Here is a 19,600-nt window from a genome sequence, read left to right as displayed (position 1 = left end):
AACACTTTCTGATATGAAGTATAAATTTAATCTTCATCAGATTATAAATTCATGAATTTTATTGTAATTTTACAAAATTATATTTATCATAAAATTATGCATGTAAATATGTATATATATGTATATATTAAATCTACTTTTCATGAGAGAATTTATAACAAAACTAAAACATTCCACAATCATATATAAATCATGAAATTTAATAATATATTTACACCTAATAGGTAAATGTAGATATAATGAGTACTATTATTATGTATGAAGTGAAAGTAACATAAATATAAGGATTAGAAATTTAAAGTGCTAATGAATTATATAAGTACTACTTAAAAAATGATTTAATTTTTAGTGCACATCATATTACACACATAACAGTTTTTTTTGCATTTCCACTCATCATCTCATACGTACATTGTATTTATAGTACTTTCTCATAACTTAAATAAAATTACTCCACTTTCTCGGTTATTTCTTTTTTCACATATAGATGAAATTAAATCTGTAACATAAAATAAAATAATATAGTAGAGTGACCGGATATATTCAATTTACTCAAAAAGGTATTATATGATAATTACCTGCAAAGTGATTGTGGTAGGGAGGAAATAATAGGTCCATATCCTTGGGAGTTATCATACAATTCAAACAATGGAGCAGCTACTAATTTATAGTTTTTAGGTACTGCAAATAGAGCTAAAAAGTTCAAAAATAATTATGCCAATTATTGAGTCTTAATTTACTTCTCAATGTAACAATATATTTCTGTCCTTTATATGCTACCTTTTTCTTGCAGCTGAACAAGAAACAACCTCTTGTGTTCCTTTGGTTTGGTAATATGTGGTGGTACATAAGGATACTGAGGTGGTTCAAAATTTGGTCTCCACCAATTTCCTATGGTATCTTCTATCACCCATTCTTGTTTAACTCCATCTTGACGTCCAAAGGTCTAAAAGTTATTTCGATATTATAACATCAATCATGTCAACTTTGCTACACTTCATAGACATTAAAATACAATCTTCTTCGTTCAGTCCACTAAGAACATGGTTACACAAATTTGTTTACATACTTAAAACGGCTGTATAGTCTTGTTAGTTCGGCTAACAATTAACTTGATCACAGAGATGCCTTAATATGTTCCTGTTAGCTTCTATATAATCAGTAATACAGGCCAAAAGTATTTATTCAAATACTTTCAGTTCCTTTTACTTACAGATACCTAACTAAATGAAACAGCTGTTGTACATACATTTATCATTTTAATTAAAAAATTGACAAATGCATAAATATAAGCTCAGCGAACCGCCTATTTGTTATGTGACGAAGAATCACGGTCCTACGTACTTCAATTATTTTCTAGCAAGAAGTTTTAGGACTAAACGTTATTTGATACAATTTTCTCCGTTTGTCTTTTCAATGAAGTACAACAAAAAATCCATTAATGGTATATACAATACAATCTTCTTGTCATAATATTACAATCTTCACATCTTGCTTCTTTTATGTCTGAGTTAACATGTATGACGAGTGACACAAGAACAATGTTCTTAGCTAACCATGATATGTATAATGTAACAAGATATAATTTCATTACTATAAACATTGAAATGTCCGGGCATGCAGCGCACTAAAAATGTAAATGCTAATATAAGTAAAAATTCCCTATTCTGAGCTACAGGCCCGGTTACATAAGTTCTACAAATGTTTGGAAGATTAATACAATCGATTTTTGAACAGTGTTACAATCTAATATATCAAAGTGCCACTCCTAGCTACCTCGTAAGGTAGCATAAGGCGTCGTGCTAACTGTTACCTCTGTAAGGAGCCGTTTTAGGCCCTCTACCTCGTCTTCTCCTGCATTTAGCTCTCCTCCGGGTCTACAAAACAAAAGTACAAAAGTTAACAAATATTTGTATATACTTTAATAAACGTGATGCAATTAGATATCCTGATATCCAAATGAATTTTCCTCTATACCTAATGAAGATAATACATATACTTACAATTTGAAGAATGTTGTACCCAACTGAAGTAGCAGGACATGTGGCAATCCATGTTCATGCACCAACAAAACCCCTTCAACACTGCGACGCATTCCAATTTTATCAAATTCATCTCGCATACGCTGAAACCTTGCTGGTACAGACGGATCTTTCTCGAAGAGTGGCTCTTTTGTTCCAAACGTATAGTTTGTCAAAGGATATCTATGATAAATGAGTTTTATTTTTGTGTTAGGTTCTTACTTCTTATGTAATCCTTCAGTAACTAAATCCAGTCTCTTCAACATCACTTTCACAAATAATAATATTACAATATATAACCATAAAGATTATACAGGTACTCACAATGCATTAGATAGTTTTGAGCATATAATTTTGTCCCCAAACTTTATATTAAGTTCCACATTTTTATACAAGACAAAAAATATCATTTTTTTCATGCAAGCAAGAGGAATAACATACAGATTTATAATATAAAAATAATTACTTTATATGTAACATTTTTTATATTTAAAAAAAAACAAATTTCATATTTAAGAATGTATATATACAATGAACAAAAAAATATATATAATAAAATTATGCACAAGTATATGTAGCAATTGATCAAATTTACACCCGTATGATTTACAAAGCATGTATACAAATACAGCATTATTCAACAGATTATCAAGGTATTTCTGTTTGCATACTAAATTTTTATATGAAAACCACATATGTTGTGATTACTTACTGTTAATTATGAAATACAAAGTATCAACTATAATTGATGCATATAAAACACTATATTACTTATAACATTACATTTTACATTAGTTATAAGTAAGTTATATCAAATGTAGTCATATCGTATGTTTAGAAATACATAATACATATATTTATGCTACTCTTATATTTCTCCAATTTTTTCCTATCACATATGTATATGTTGTGATTTGTAAATTGTATGCTAATAGACTTCAACAGCTTCTTTTTTTTTAAAAGAAATATCTTGTAATACTTTGTGATATTATTAAATACTATATAATCATAAATTTGCCAAAATATCAAAATGTGAATAAGTAATTAAAGTACTTATACATATATAATTAATTCATTACATTATATGAACTGAGTTTATTACTCACTTATAAATATCAATTGATATTTGGTGATATGTTTGAAAATTTATAATAAATGTGTTACATTTTCTAATATATTATTTCATTTTTGAAACATTATCAATATAACGCATGAATGAAGGATATAAATCTCAGATCCATTGTGCAATATTCTACTAAAACTTATTCATTTTAGAAAAAATTATTTGAAACATTCATAATATCTATGCATATTATGCTATTTCTTAAATTAAACACTAAGTATAATTATGAACTATCTGAGACAAATACATTCATAATAATATAGATATACAAAAACGTGTTATACTGCAAAATTTATCTTACATAAAATATGAAAGGCCAATTTACTAATAAAAAAATACAAATATCTGTAGTTTTAGCTATCACAGCTTATATAAATCTAAGATAATAGTAGTTTGATTTGCGAAATTATTTTATACATTTTTCCTTTTTATACACAACGAAATAATTTGTAGTATACAAGTAGAAACAATGAACAGTGACAATACAACTGTTTTCAAGTATATACGCATTACAAATAAACAGTCACATTATTACGGTGACTGTAAAAATAACAGAACATGTTTCCGTACGCAAACATACATTCAATGTATAAAGGATACCAGCGTACATTGCATACGGTGGCTACAACTTTTATAAATTCATAAATATAAAAGAAATTAAATTTGTCTTTAGCTTCATCATAATTAGAAGCTTATACCTTGTGCAAATAAAGCACAAAAGGTATAACTTTATGTCATATTTAGAAATTTTAAGCAAATAATTACTGATTTAATTCATAATTACAAGGATATATATCTTATTCATGGTGCAAAAAAAAAATGCTTTATCATATCGACAATTTCACACTACATTAAAATAGTTGGTTATGTTTTACGATAGCGAATAATAATGAATTATTGAATAGTCAATAAATCGATACAATGACGTGGATAAGGTTATTGCTTAAAATTTCCGTGAGTACTTAACGGAAAGATGAACAGCCGTCTCATGGTTGTACCATGTAAGATGCATTGAAAGGTGTTAGGAACATAATTTTAATTGCTAGCGTCTCTTAACCGGCCATAGTTGCTCTACAGGAGAGGCAGTCAAAACATTAACTCTAAAAAATAATGTAATTGAGTCACATACTGATTATCACTTACAAATTAACTGTCCTGTTGATAGTTACAGACTGATTCTGTACCACTTTCCCTTCAAAGGAACTGTTACTAGCTCTTCTTGGCCAACCACTTCCTTTAACTTGAGTTGTTGCCATCGCCATTTTTCCTCGTACCGCGCTCCACAATCCTAACACACCAACATCTAGCAACGGAATCGACTACTTCGGTGCTTCGTGTCGTGCCTTCTCGAATATCCCGAATCTCAAAGCTGTTTCGCGGGCCAACCAGTGTTGCCAAATGTATAGATTACCCTAATCCTCCTTTATACTCGATATATCAAAGATATGTTTATAATAAAAATATTTATACTAATCATAATTATGTAGTAATATTAGACAGATATTATATAAATATTTTTAGTAATTTATTACGTTAATACGATAATAATTTAATAATTATATGCTAACCATTATAAATTTATAATTTCACTGACGAGTCGGATCAAGAGAGATAAATAACACCATGTGACCAAAGTTTAGAGGAAATAGAATTAGATTTACGGAAGATTGTGAAACCACAAATACAATGGTCACAAAAAGTATTTATAAACACCCTTATTATTCAATTAAATGTTTTTTCGTAGTTTTTACATACTACCAGAAAGGAAATTTCTAATCTGGTACTATCAACTGACACGAAATATAATATAATTGAACCTAATTATTTAATATATAAACGTAATAAATATAATAACATGGAAATTCTTTTTAGAACTACTGTATATTTATTGCTAGACCAGAAACTGTCAGCCAGTAGTTTGAAAGTCACGTGACCAGTAATGTTTACCTTTGCTGACTTAATTCGTTGAACAAAGTATATTTTCATTAAGTGAATATCAAAATAAGACTATAATTATTAAACTTTTTAATTTATCTAAACTAGATAATTTATTTATAACTGTGGAATTTTTTCTACTGTGAAAATATAAAAAGAAAAGGTATGACATTGAAATATACCGAAGTTCAAATTTAGTTTTGAAATGTTAGTACTACTGAGTACAACATATCTACGGGGCTTTCACGAGCGATCGCACGGAGAAGGACGGTCATTACAGAATTGGCTGTAGATAGGAAAGTTCGGCGTCGAATGGAGAAGAAAATTCCTTTGTTGTGTTTGAATTTGTTTACGGCGTCTATAATCAGCATTCTCCTTATGAAATTTGCCGTTTCTATACAGTAAGTTCGGTGAGTCAAATATCCTGGTGTGCTTCTCAAAATATTTCGATCAACATTTCCAAGTTGTGAAAATGGCGGATGGGTAACTAACAATGTGAAAAAATTCTCCTTCTTATCTTTGAAGTTCTGCGTTGCTTTCAAAGCTCATCGTGCATGTATTTATTTAATTTTATGCACTTTTTTGTAATTTTTACCTATTATATTATCGTTAAGAACTTTTTTTTGCTTTAGATTGTTTTTATCGTGTTTCGGAAAGTACAAGAAACGGAAGCTTATTATCGCTTTGTTATATCGAGTGCAACAAGCAACGCTAAATTAACTTGTGAAATTGTTCATACGATTTAGATACGTTCAAAAATTTCATTAAATATTATTTATTTAATAAAATCAAACATATAATAAATATAGTAAATACGTTTAAAATATATGAGATAAAATATCTTCTAGTATTACTACCGTATTAATTTTGTACAGTTTGATTCGCTAAGGTTAGTATTTTTAACTTACGATAAAGGAAAATAAATTTAAACATTTATTTTTCTCCCTTTATACCTATATGTAGATATTGTATTATATTATTATATTAAAAATTATGTAATATTGAACTCTAGTAAGACAAACATGATATGATTTCCTGCAAAAATTAATAAATAAATATAAGAGAACAATTAGGAACTTCAAAGTTAAGAAACAACACATTAGATGTAATGGTTAAAATAATATTGTTGAAGATTAAATAAAATTAAAATTTAATATTTATTTTATAGTTACAGTTACTGTTTGTTATAAGAGGTTTATAGGTACAGTATGGAAAAAATGATGTATGTTGCAGGATCTTAGGCAACTGAGTGTGTGTTAGGTGACAGGATCAGGTATCAACATCATCATGGACTTTAGTACAATGACATGGTGCAATTGACTCCTTTCCCGCTTCTCCATTTTATTATCCTTCGCTGATGGACTGTTTGCTGCACGGTCATCTTTGTTTTCATCGACTTCTTATCTTTCATCGTACATTTTAACTGAGGGTGAAGAAGGAAGAGATTTCTCAAGTATCTAAAGAGAAGGTAATGCTTCATACAGTAATGTAATAAAATCTAGCTCATAATTGTGGAGGGAAGTGTTGTGATTTTACTACAGGCTCATTTAGTTCTTCGTTATCTTGGAACATTCCAAGATGGTTGTTGAGAGTTAAGCACCATTTTGCATTTATAATTCACAAAGAAAATATATTTTCTTTTCATTATACGTTCATGCTATCTAATGAGAAATGGTAAGTAATTAATAAAATAGTAACATTGGGAACAATAAAGTGACCAAAAGCAAACTATTACATAGAAATGGAGAACATTTTACATATTTGCATGACTGCCTTTTTTATATGTTCTTCATTTTTTTAAAAGTATTGATCACCACATGCACCCTGATATTATAAACTTACCTTAATAAAATTTAAAAACTGATAATTTTTCTCGAGATATACATATCATGAATTTGAATGATACCGAATTAAGTACATGAATAAATTCAGTAAAGAGATTTAAAAAGATGATTATCTTTTATAAATACTGTTTCTTATATAAATGTATATCTTTGTGTTAAAAATTAATATAGATAATTATAATCGTGGATTCTGCTCGTGTTGCATAAAATTGAACTCAAAGTTTATATTTGCCATCTAAAACATATACATTTTTTTTTGATAAATCTTTGTTTCATTATATGCACTTAAATACCTTGAAAAACTTAAAAATGTAGCAAGTATGATTATTTGATTAATTTATTATACATGAAAGGTAGGTAAGTTTATTCGTACAAATTTATGCATAAATAAAATATCTATATTTTGCAAAGTTCAAATTAAAGTGCATATTTTATATTCACACAACTATTATTACTTACAACAAAAATTCTGAAAATGTAGGAAATAATTAAGAGATTTAATAGTTATTTATTTTTACCATATAAGCTAAGTTTTGTTATTTATTATTGCTGCAAAATGAGTAGCAGGAAACGTTCAAATCCAGTTAAGACAAAATGGAAATCGCGTGAAAAGGGCATTTAGATATAGATCGTGATTTTTACATAGTATATTCCACTGAATACAATAAGCTAAGCGGAGCGCAAAAAAAGCCGGAGTGGGATATCTGCTGCATCCGCCTCTTCCCCTGATTCTTTGCTGTGAAGTGCATATCTCTTGCAAGGTCTTTGAAAGCTGGGAGTCATCGCCTTCTCATTGAAGTGCATTTCCGTTGCATGTTCTACGTGGACACGGTGGTCATCGAATTACTCTACAAAAAAGAATTTTCCTAACACTCTGTCCTTCCTGTCGCATACTTTACGCATTGCACCGGTTTACGAAGTGCAGTTTGTTTCCGTTGGTTTAAGGCACGTATCCATTGAACGAGAAGCGCATCAATAATAACGTAAATTTCTACTCGGCACCGTGGCGTCGCTAAGTTCTAGAAGCATAATTACGATATTAGTCTCTACGAATTTGTAATAAATTAAACATTACGTTAATCGTAAAACAATTATAAAACAGTCTTTTATAAAAAAAGAACCAATCTGATTACTCATTTCTAAACGTCAAACGCGTAAAACATACCTACATAACTACTTGAGAACTCAAAACAACGTTCTGGTACTCGCCAAACTTATTATTTATGGTGAGAGTTCTTTATATAACAAATCAAGAAGTAATTGTATTAATTAACTATCACTATCATGATCGTTTCACTACGTCGCAAGAAGTGTTAATTCTGGTGCTGAGCGACGAGAAGAAACGCACGGATCGAATATAAACATGGACGATGGCAATCAATTATTTATTCTGTCTACACTACAGTACACCGTATTACTGACGACGTATAATCAGATCGTGTATACAACACGAGAGTGTTTCGCTACTGATTGCATCGCTGGGTCTTTTATACTTGTCGATATATACTTATAATAGTCATGCTAATGCTTTCTTAACCTCGTTTATTGAGCGGATCGAAACTTTGGAATTTTTCATAGGATTCGAAACTTCTTTTGTTTCACAAATACATAAGTGTAATTGATCTAGAATATAATAAACTTAAAATTTAGATGAGTACTTAAATTTTCAATGAACATATTTTTAAGTTAAAAAAGATAAGTATAAGAGAAGTTTCGAATCTTTCATATAAAAATCGATTTCTATATTTCGATTTTATAAGATTTTTCTTATAATACAGAAAATGCAGAGAGGTAAACGACCGAGAGAGAGAGAGAGAGAGTAATCGTTATAGTGATGGCGACAAAGAGAGAGAAACACGTGTGTGCGACGTTTTGGTCGCTGTGAATGCTTGTAAGTTGATACAGCTACAGTTCAGGTTGATCGCATAAAAGCCTGACGAATGGAATCGAGTCCCGTTTGTTTCGTTGGATCCCTTTTTCTTATTTATACCGTATCTTTACGACCTCGTCCTTGAACATGCAGCCAGTCTTGAATTACGGCGATTTTGTACCGATACATCGACCTCTCCTATTCCCTTCTACTGTTTCCGTAAATCTTACTATGAAAAAAAAGATGAAAATTTAGATAAGAAAGCGAATTTATTACAATTTATATTTATAGTTTAAAAGCGAAGATGAACTTGCGGTTTAACACGGAAGTGTAACTTGGACAAGAAAAATATCAAATTTTAAACTTTACTTTTTATAATATTAAATCTGATATGGTCGAAGTACTTACATCTTGTACATAGATTTACGTTCAGGGACGTATCTAGAAACAGGCTTTTAAATGATAATGGCCCCTTCAAGGGAGCTACCCTTAACAGAGTACAAAATTCACATGTACTTGTTTAACGACTCATTTCATTCAATTTAACTTTGAGTAGACCACTATTGCGTTATTCATTTTTTCGTTAATATTAACAATATGTGTCTGCGTTTAAATTTGCCACGCGATGATTCACCAGAAGTGAAGTACATACATCAAACGCAACAAACTCATCGTACATTTTTCAGCGAATGCTTGAACATTTTATCTGAAATTGTGTTTAAAATTTGAAAAGCTTAAGGTGTTAAAAAGTTTTCTGAACGGTTATCGAATCTCCAATATGTGCTCGAAGGATCTGGTCCCTGGTCATGACGGAAGCTCGACGTATCGCAGTTTCACGAAAAAGACAAAAAGAAACTAAAAACGGAGAAAGAAACGTTTGAAATGCGCGTTTGTGATTCCTTATGGATTTCCTTTCTCTCACGACATCATGGACGCGTCACCGCTGTTTGGATGGAACCTGAGGTGGATACTTGCCGACTTACCCTCATCGTTGTGTATTAATTTTTCCATTGATCTATGTCGACGACGAAGTTTCACGACAGGCAACGATCTTACTCGACTACGATATATCGATTGTTGTTTAGGTTTGATCCTGATGGATGCTCGAGTGTCAGAATATTAACTTTCTAATATGACGAAATCGTATTATGACAAAATCGGAATTCTTTATCTCTGGGATCAAGAATTGTCATAGAAAATTGCATTGCTTGTATTGGTATGAATTCAAAATTACCTTATAATAAGCAAGTACAATTAAGTTCCATTAAATCTAATGTAACTGAAAACGTGATTGAATTTAAGGCACTCGAGGTAGATGGTTTGAGAGAACGAGTTAATTGTGACAAAATCTGCTGCGGAGTTAAGAACCCGATTTACGTGGAATTTCATCTGCAGACTGCTGACTTGATAACGCAGTTTCAAGGATTCGCTAGACTTTCCTACTCGCAACTGGCGCTCTGGAATTCTAGGTATCTTTGTCCTTATGCAAGTGAAATATCTTAAAAATGAAGTCGACGCAGTGTATAGGTCTCCATAGATAATTCCACTCTCCTAGGAACCTTGTATCCCATCATTAGAACGTTATTTTATAATATCATAAACTTACTGAATTTTACAACATACCTTTTTAAAACTTATATTTTAAACTAATCGTGAGTATAAACGTGAAATGCGATACCGATGTAGTCTTAAGGATTGCGTTTAGAAGGTATTCACGCTGCATTATCAAAGTTTGAATCTACCGAGGATTCTTGTTCTCTATTTTTAGAACGCTGTCTGGTGGATTTCTGAAACGGAAGGCTGCGTTGAATTTGAGGTGACTTCGACATTATAAGTAATAAAATCGATAATCTTTGTTTATAGTTCGACTATAAATTTATGTTAAATATTCATAATTAAGTATTCCCCTCTTCTTTTTTCTTTTCTTTTCTTTTTTCTTCCCTAACAGAAAAATCATGGTCTCGTAGTTACTTATTATCTGCCAATTCGTTTTTTAACATTTTTCACTCCCACTGACACACGCCTTACGTCCTTTCAATTGTTTTAATAATATTGCTGATGGCAATCGTTGAGTTTTTGTTTCGTTACTGTTGTGTCTTCATGCTTAAAAGAAGAACATTTTATCGCAGATATGTTGTTACTCCTCGCTACTTGACTACTGATTTACCTAAATAATTCGTGATAGCAAAGCTTCTCGATAAAAAAGAGCACTGCTTGTTAAAAAGGGAAATAACATTTCAATAATAGCGGAAATGTTAAACGGTTGTTTACAAGTCTCGATTTATATTTAAACACATGGTAAATAGTGGTCACCTAATAACGATAATAATTATTTCATCGTGGGAGAAGGGTGATTTACGTTTGGTAAATATGAGAGGCGAAACTTCAGGATTGCTACTTTCAGGTCGTGCAGACTATAATCACTTAAGAAGAGGCGAATAATAAGAAACGTCATTTCTCATGTGAGCTTTATTACAGATGAACGAGCCTACTCTTGATTTCTTAATGGATTCTTATATATTATTCTACAAATTCTATTTCATTTCATTTATGCTTGCAAATAAGATCACTAATTAATATTTCTTTGTAAATATTTCTATGCATATCTGATATTCCATTATCTCTATTTTAATTAACTTATTCACATTCAAGCTGATTAACTATTTCCACGCTTGCTGTAATAGCAGTAATACTAAAATAATTGGATCTTTTTCAATGACTACGTAATATTTGCAATAGTATACGAATCGACGATCGTTTATTTATCGGTCAATGTTTACGGATTTATGATCGTTACATGAATCATGGGAAAGTCAGTGGACGTGGAGTCTGTTAAAACAACAAATGCTTGTGGTACACGTGTGTGGAATTTGCTCTATTCTCCTACGGAACGTCCGGGGTTATATTGCTTCATAAACAACGACCGGCTGGTGAAAAAAGCGCACGGTAGAAAATAGAAATAATTCTGTTACTTCATCGGTGATCGACGTAATCATTGCGCGAAAAAAGACGCTGTTTGAATTTATTCTCTGTCTTTGGCAGTTCCGTCTTTTTGTATAATCTTCGAAAAATAGACTAATATTCATCTCTTTTCTTTTTTCGTTGGATTATTAACTGAAAAATAATTTAATTATTTTACTAATCGTAATTTCGCAAAGTAGTTTGTACTTATATCGAGCCATGGAATTAGTTTAGACTGTAATTCAATTGGAGAGTAGGGAAAGCAGGAAGACTTTGGAAATCTAACAATTAGGATATCATGAATTATTTTCCATTACATCATTATCTTTTATAAAAATAATGAACATGTAATTTATTCTCTATATGTATACACTTATTCCATGCTATTTATTCTTTCTTATTTCACTAAATAATTATCGCTGCTTTGCAACGCTGGAAATCGAAGAATAACCATCTTTTTTTAAATTCATTAAAAGAGAGAGAAAACAGGTTAGATAAAATAATGAATATTCTTTTTAATCCAGTTACATAAAAAGTGAAAACATCACACTATCGATATCTTTGCTAGCTGAAGTATAGAAGAAAATCTCTCAAAACGATGATATGAAATTGATAAGATACTGAGAACAATTTTCCGATTATTTTTTATGGAAAATGACAGGTTTTAAGCAGGCCTGATCGTCTTCGAACGGCAACGACGTTATAAAACTGTCCCTTACACGTTGTAGGGCAGCGAGAATCTAGAAAGGTCAGAATTGATATTTCAGAATGTTTTATTCATTCGACACAGACTCGTTGGCCGGTTATTATTCATGCTTTTAATCGATTCGTGGAGAAAGACCCTCAGGACTTGTACTGCATTAGTCGTGATAGCTCGATAACAATGCATTACAATAGTACTCATATATTTCTTAATCTGTTAACTGAAAAGGAAAAGATATTTTGAAGATGGTACACACTTTGTACAGATTTTATCTTAAACTCTATAATCTCTTCTTTATCATATAACTTCTAAATCTTATATCTATCTTAATTCTTTGCTTTTTAAAATACATTTAATATACATGAAGTACCTTATGTTATACCTATACGTAATAGCATTCTGTCTCGTTCTGTCTGTCAGCATTCTGTCTGTCTTCTCAGGTTCTTATCAATCTACTTATTTTGACAGTGGTACATGTAAACTCCGGTGTTTAATCAATTTTGCAACTTGGTTATATCGTGGAAGCTATTACACCACGCTACGATAATACAATTCAACAATCATTAAATCTGAAATATTCGAAAGCCTGCCAGATTTACGAAACCTTTTAAAACCCATACGCGATACATACAGTAGCTTTCATGATATAGCGAAAGAGTACGTTTGTCAGTGTAAACCACTGGTATTCAGCTATTTCATTTACCAATAGAAGACCTAAAGACATTCATTGTTACTTTAACAAATTAGAAAACAAGATTTATAATTTTCATATGGATTTTATTTTATTCTTTATAGAAAGTTAAACATTTCTTCATGCAGCTGTGGTCGAGGATTCAGGACCAGAATCAATTTCTTTGTTCTGACATAATTGCTTTGCCTTCTAACTGTTCTATGACTTCAGCGTATGTCTCTTCTCTGCATAATGGAAATCAGCAGTGATCAGCAGTGTTCAAACACCGAGTAACCACTCTGATTAATATCCAATAACATACAGACTCATACATATACAATATAAAGTTACATCTTCAATAGGAACCGATTCAGGGCGTGTATTCGTGCTGACAGAAGCTCTCGTTTCTTATTTTTTTCCGGCTTTCTGACTGGGTTTCAGTTCTCTTATTCGACTCCTCGGATGTGTAAATTTCGATGCCTGGCCAATTTTACGATTTCGTAAGGTCGTAACGTATCGTGGAGGTTACTGTACCTGGAATAATCCTACGATCGAGGTCGTGTGCAATTACAACTTCGTGTCGGTGTTAGAAGACTCTCGGTTTCCGGAATGAATTACTTGAAACTGGGACGGCGAACACGCGACTTCGAGACACGTAAGCCCTAAAAATAAGAGGTGCGATAAAACCTACGTGGAGAGTGTGCAGTTGATGGAACTCGAATACCGAAATCGTAAATCAGGCAATTAAAACATACTCATTGACGTAGTCGCACACAGAGCCTTACGTATCATATAGTCGTAAAAGTCACAAAGACCATTTGCAAATTGGTACTTAAAATGTCACGAATTCGCTAATTAACAGATTGCAATTAAACACGTTTCTGGAAGCTGCTTGTTAGACTGCACATATATCACGTTTTAAACATATTGCCACCAGAAGAATTGCTCAGGACTTCTTCAAATACATATGTAAACTTCAATGTACATTTAAGTTAATGGCAATTGCCATTTCGATGCTACCAAGTATACATATGTATGATGATTCTTGTGTGACTGAAATTTTGTTTACTTATGAGCGAAAAAATAATCGTCGATCGGAATTTAACATGCCTGAAGAAACAAAATTGGCATTTAGTATAAATCAGTTATTTGGCGCCATAAAATTCAGACACATTGGTAAGCAGCTACGATAAAAATGAAAAAGTATAACAATTAAAATTAATATTCATTATCAGTCTATAATTGATCCGTATCCCAAAATGGTTTTCGTTGCAAAACTTACTATCACAGGAACGAAGAGTTCTTAAACCTAAGAGTTCTAAGAGTTCTAAGAGTTCTTTAAGAGTTCTTAAAGAGTGGATGATTAATTAAGTTTCCTAATTATTTCCCTAATTCCGCCAGGAACAATTGAAACTCGTTAGGAATCGAATTTGTTTCGCCAGATTGGTATGATCGAGAACAAGGTTGAAACGTAAATACTTAGGATTCTTTGGTGGTTGAACAATAAGATGGAATAGATACGATCGATGTAACCGTCGAGGCTCGTGTGCTGCTTGAAAGCTTACGAGATTGATGATGCTGTCTCCTCATACCTCGAGCAAATCGCGTTTCCCATGCCTGTTATGTCTCCTGGAATTCTTGGAAATAAAATTGGCCATCTCCGCGCGCCTTAATCGAATGGGGAACCGACATTGTTAGTTTCTCGAGTTTGGTGATTAATGTCCCGTATCTAAATCGAATCACCAAAATTTTCTAGATTTGGAATTGCTTCGTACTTTACTTGCGCTGTCTCTCTAAAATCGATAAATTTTTAATTCCCAATGTAAACATTAATAAAATAATATTAACGGTGAAGGAGAATTAATTTTCCCGTATTTGAATGGAATTCAGATTTGAATGGAATGGAGATTTTTAGATCTTAAATTATTAATATTACGTTTCATATGGTATTTTCACTGTGGTATAAATTTGGCATTTCTAAATATTAATAAAAAGCAGGAGAAGGGACAATTAAAAATTAAAGAATTAATATTTCCAAATTTTCGTATCGATAAATTCTTAATTCATCATCGTCAACATCGATACAATGAAATTGAATAATTAAGAACTATTATAAACGTAGAAATACAGTATTATACCTCGAAGCTAATACCACAAGTATTGTACCAACAAATGAATATAAATTTCTACATGTACATAAAGGCAATGACAATAAAAAAATATGAGGAACAAAATATTCCTTCTAATTTCAATGTCCTGTCTATGAGTTTCATTTAATTTTAATTTCGGTTTTTCGATTTGGTTACAGATTCCCGAAAAGTATTCGAAAATGAGTGTCATAATTAGACTACAAAACTTGGCATGGTCCGCAAACGCTCTGGATATTCGCCAATTCTTCAGAGGCTTGAGCATACCGGAAGGAGGGGTGCACATCGTTGGTGGTGAGCTGGGAGACGCTTTTATTGCTTTCAGGTAAAGAAACAAATGTCTATTAATATTAATCTATTCGGACAAAAAGATAACAGGCGCGTTAAATTAACTAGACATAACAAAAAGAACCATTTACCATTTAAAATTATTTTTAAAAAATAATAACAGGATATTTCTCGTTTATACAAATTCAAAAATATCTTCTTCAAAATACATTCGCTTCATACAAATTAAATGCGATGTAACTTGCAGCACCGACGAAGATGCTCGACAGGCGATGATGCATGATGGCGGCAAGATCAAGGAGATGAAGATAAAGCTGCTGCTGAGCTCGCGGACAGAGATGCAAAAAGTGATCGAGGCAGCACGACAACAGACACTGAGTCTGCAGTCTTTCATGCAAACAGCACCAGTCGCTGTCGCACAGGTTGTTCAGAAGCCAGGGTCTCCTGGCGAACGAAGAGAAAAGGAAAAGGACAATGATAGCGAATCCAGCAAGGATCGCAAGGACAGGCGAGACAGGTCGCGATCTAGGGACAGATCTCGATCCCGTGATCGTGATAGGGATAGAGACAGACGAGACAGAGATAGAGGACGGGATCGTAGACGTCGTGACAGAAGCAGATCGCGAGATAGAGAAAGAGACAGAAGAGATAGGCGTCGTCGTCGTGATAGATCCAGATCTAGAGATCGTACGCGATCTAGGGACAGAGATACTAAGCGTAATTCCACCGGAGAGCGTCGGAAGGATGCCAATGATGATGATAACAATGATGTAGTTTGTGTAGGACAGTTTCATAAAGATAAGCCCGTGGCTGGTGCGAAGAAACCATTGGAAAATGGTATTTGGGAGGTTCCACCGCAGACACAGATACAGGCAGCCATGTTGGCGCCTGGAATCTTGGGTGCAGGAGTGGCAGCACTATCACAAGATGGAGAACAACGCTCTATGACATTTGGTAATTCTGTAATCGGACAACCATCGATGCTTCAGCAAGGCCAATTTCCTATAAATGGAATAAACGGTGTTGGAAGTTTGATGCAGTCACATATGCAAAGTCTTAGTCACACTGTAGGTATGGGTCCATTGTCTCAGAATGTAGGTGGATCAAGCCTACCTAGCTTAAGTACAGGAGTGAGTGCATTGAGTAGATCTAAAGAGCCTTGGAACCAAAATGATCAAGGCCGAATGGATTCAATTAGGTTCCCTGGCAGATCAGGTCAGTTTGGAACTGATATGTATGGTTCGAATGGTTCTCTGAACTACAGGCCAGGAATTAGACCAAACAATCCTTTCCTCAGCAAGGTACAAGAATTGGAAGGACGCCGAAATCCACATGCTTTTCAGTCAAACAATTCTCAATTTAATTTTGACAATGACAGACAAGGAAACCGTAGCTCGACGAACAGCTCCAGGTTCTCCAATGAAAATAAGAGCAGTGGAGGTGGACACTGTGTGGAGGTTCGTAACATGCCATTAAGTGCCACGTACAATGATGTTCGTCATGCCTTTCAGGGTATTTATATTAGGAAAGACGGATTGAAGTTGATTAACGATAACCACGGGAACCGCGTTGGCATCGCTTATGTTAAGTTCAGCAAGGCTGAGGGTAAGGAGCTTGCTCTAGGCACGACTAGATTCGTCAGAGGATCAGAAGTGGAGGTATTACATCTTGATGAAAGCATCTTCGACAAAGCGGTGGACTCTTACTCCCCTGAAAAAGAAAGAGACCGTGGAGAAGATGGAATAGAAGATGTTAGATCCTCTACTTGTATTTTATTAACCGACCTACCGTCCTTCACTAAGGAGATGGATATAGCCAAATTGTTCCACGACTGGAAAATCAATGACCTATTCATCACTAGTACCAAGGAGTCCGGAAGTGTTCAATGTATGGCTTACGTGCAATTCGCCAGAATAGAGGACGCGAAGGCGTCAGTGAATACGTCCTTGAAAATTGGCAATAAACCCGTGACCGCGACCGCGATCACCGAGGATAAGTTTGCTCAAGCGAAGCGCGACCACGAGCAGAACAGTATGAACCAAACCGCCAGCTCGGATTGTATTATCATGCGAGGTCTCCCATTCCAGACAATCGATCGTGACATTCTAGACTTCTTCTCTGACATCGGTATCGTACCCCATAGAATACACATGTTACTCAATCAAAATGGGAAACCTGCCGGTGAATGTTTCTGTGAATTCGATACAGCAGACGAAGCTCTCAGAGCCACTGCAAAGAATGGTTTGCCTTTCGGGAAAAACGTACCAACCATAGAGCTGGTTCCGCGAGCTAAGATGTTAGAAACCTTAGGAATGGTGGATCCACAGATCATGGAGACGCAACAGCAACACTTTCCACCGTTACAAGAGCAACGACCACGGTTCTCTGGACCTATGAATCATCTACCCCGTTTTGGTAACTCTGGATTTGGACCTAGATGCCCCCCTGGCTTAATGGGTATACCTAGACACATGTTAGGCCGACATCTAGGCTCCATGGATTATGTTGAGGGCTTTGGCAAACCTGGCTGTGTATTATCCTTAGAGAATGTTCCTTTTAAAGCTGATATTAACGAGATTATTGAGTTCTTTGGTGACTTTGATGTAAAAAGGGAGAATGTCATACGTCGGTATAATGAGAGAGGTATGCCTACAGGCGATGCTAGGGTAGCATTCGCGTCACCTAGTGAAGCACAAAGAGCTCTAAGAGAGTTGAAACATTGCAAGATGAGAGATCGTACGATATACATGAAGCTAGCGTGAACAGGTCTTATCGAATATTATCGAATCTGGGTTATGTCCAGAGTCTCCGGAAAAATCAAAAGGAATCCAGGAGAGATTGATCATAAATTGAGCTTGAAGAAATGAAAAGATAAACAGTATAAAAGATGAGCGATAGATGAACTGATTATATTTGTCAGTTATTAGATTTTTATGGGAACAATAAAGATACGTCAAAAACGATCAGAGGGGAGAACATGCTTCGAAAAGACGACAGTTCTTCGTGGATGGTGTATGATATTCATTTAGAAAGAGTTGAAGATATTTTTCAGTCACCTGCGACCTTTTTTCATTCGTTCTGAAATTTTTATGTATGAAAGACTGCATTTTAAGAACATAAATTTGAATCATTCTTATTTCTTATCTCACCTCAGTGGTCGTTCTTTATGTCATTGACATGATTTTAAAGAATATTAATCTTTAGCGAAAATATAGTTTAATTCTGATCGAACAGAATGATGCGAAGATTTGTAATCTACAAAACCTCAGCAATTAGCAATAGCATAGGCAATTTTCATTCTCGATTGTTTTACGAGAAGATATTCTTTCCTTTTTGTTATTACAATTTAAGTTAATTTGTAACTTATTGACTGTTTAGTTTCTTTCTTATATGAAAGTCGGAATAAGATCATCTCGTAACATTTCGAAGAGACAGACGTTGTATTCCCATATCCATTAAGACTTAAGGAATGTAAATATAATGTAAGCTATCATTGATTTTAAAATTATCAGATTATGCCCTAACATTTTTCTTAGCACGTAATGTTATCGCCCAGTATACATGTTTTCGTTTATCCGATTATTATAGGTTTCCCTAAACAAAGCGCAATAAAGAGTACAATAAAAGACATTCATGCATGTATAGAGTAAACAGAATTTTCATCGTTATCACGAACTTCTCGATGATATTAAAATAAGCGCATTACATAAAAATACAAAAAAAAGTACAAAATTCGAGTATCAAGAGGGCTTGCGTAAAAATAGATATAAAAATTGTCTTCGAATAAAAACATTCATTAAGAAACATCATATTTTCTACAACCAATTGTGTATGTATATTTACATGTGTATACTGCGTTAAATCAATTTGTATATAGATTATACATAAACGTACATTAATACATCATAAATAAATTCATTGCAATTCACATAGATGTAAAATAATATTTATACGGCGAATTTATTGACAAGATATAGGTGTACTTAAATTGTTCAGTTTGCTCTATGTTTTTGTTCGACGTAAGCACTTTAAGACTTC

General features: G+C 33.2%; 2 protein-coding genes and 1 long non-coding RNA gene across 4 annotated transcripts; 1 reads left to right on the top strand and 2 right to left on the bottom strand.

Annotated features, from left to right (window-relative positions):
* Positions 1–323: 323 nt before the first annotated feature.
* On the bottom strand, positions 324–4,574 carry Cpsf5 (cleavage and polyadenylation specificity factor subunit 5). The gene is made up of 6 exons (XM_033327961.2): positions 4,288–4,574; positions 2,004–2,204; positions 1,814–1,877; positions 781–946; positions 579–693; positions 324–499 (listed from the first exon to the last, which is right to left on the bottom strand). Exons 1-6 carry the CDS (start codon positions 4,404–4,406, stop codon positions 478–480), a joined length of 687 nt encoding a protein of 228 aa, XP_033183852.1. The 5' UTR covers positions 4,407–4,574; the 3' UTR covers positions 324–477.
* A 726-nt stretch (positions 4,575–5,300) lies between these two features.
* On the top strand, positions 5,301–19,490 carry LOC117153683 (uncharacterized). 2 transcript variants are annotated; one of them, XM_033327955.2, is made up of 4 exons: positions 5,301–5,480; positions 6,313–6,547; positions 15,436–15,599; positions 15,810–19,490. In XM_033327955.2, exons 3-4 carry the CDS (start codon positions 15,457–15,459, stop codon positions 18,322–18,324), a joined length of 2,658 nt encoding a protein of 885 aa, XP_033183846.2. In that variant the 5' UTR covers positions 5,301–5,480; positions 6,313–6,547; positions 15,436–15,456; the 3' UTR covers positions 18,325–19,490. The 2 variants fall into 2 exon arrangements, with proteins under 2 accessions (XP_033183846.2, XP_033183845.2); XM_033327954.2 differs by having other exon boundaries at positions 5,301–5,489.
* LOC143302747 (uncharacterized) lies at positions 7,412–8,592 on the bottom strand. The gene is made up of 2 exons (XR_013058535.1): positions 8,089–8,592; positions 7,412–7,942 (listed from the first exon to the last, which is right to left on the bottom strand). It is a non-coding gene; the product is annotated as an uncharacterized LOC143302747 (long non-coding RNA).
* Positions 19,491–19,600: the final 110 nt, after the last annotated feature.

The sequence above is a fragment of the Bombus vancouverensis genome, chromosome 1 (genome assembly GCF_051014615.1).
Source record: "Bombus vancouverensis nearcticus chromosome 1, iyBomVanc1_principal, whole genome shotgun sequence".
Classification (NCBI taxonomy): Eukaryota; Metazoa; Arthropoda; class Insecta; order Hymenoptera; family Apidae; genus Bombus; species Bombus vancouverensis.
This window is presented reverse-complemented; position numbering and strand designations above follow the sequence as displayed.

Bases quoted from the DNA above. Each gene is read 5' to 3' on its own strand.
- Cpsf5 (XM_033327961.2), bottom strand. From the start codon at position 4,406: ATGGCGATGGCAACAACTCAAGTTAAAGGAAGTGGTTGGCCAAGAAGA. The intron at 947-1,813 runs GTAACAGTTAGC...AATAACTTTTAG, and splicing joins TAAAACGGCTCCTTACAGAG to ACCTTTGGACGTCAAGATGG. The intron at 500-578 runs GTAATTATCATA...TTTATGTTACAG, and splicing joins CTACCACAATCACTTTGCAG to ATTTAATTTCATCTATATGT.
- LOC117153683 (XM_033327955.2), top strand. From the start codon at position 15,457: ATGAGTGTCATAATTAGACTACAAAACTTGGCATGGTCCGCAAACGCT. The intron at 15,600-15,809 runs GTAAAGAAACAA...TGTAACTTGCAG, and splicing joins GACGCTTTTATTGCTTTCAG to CACCGACGAAGATGCTCGAC.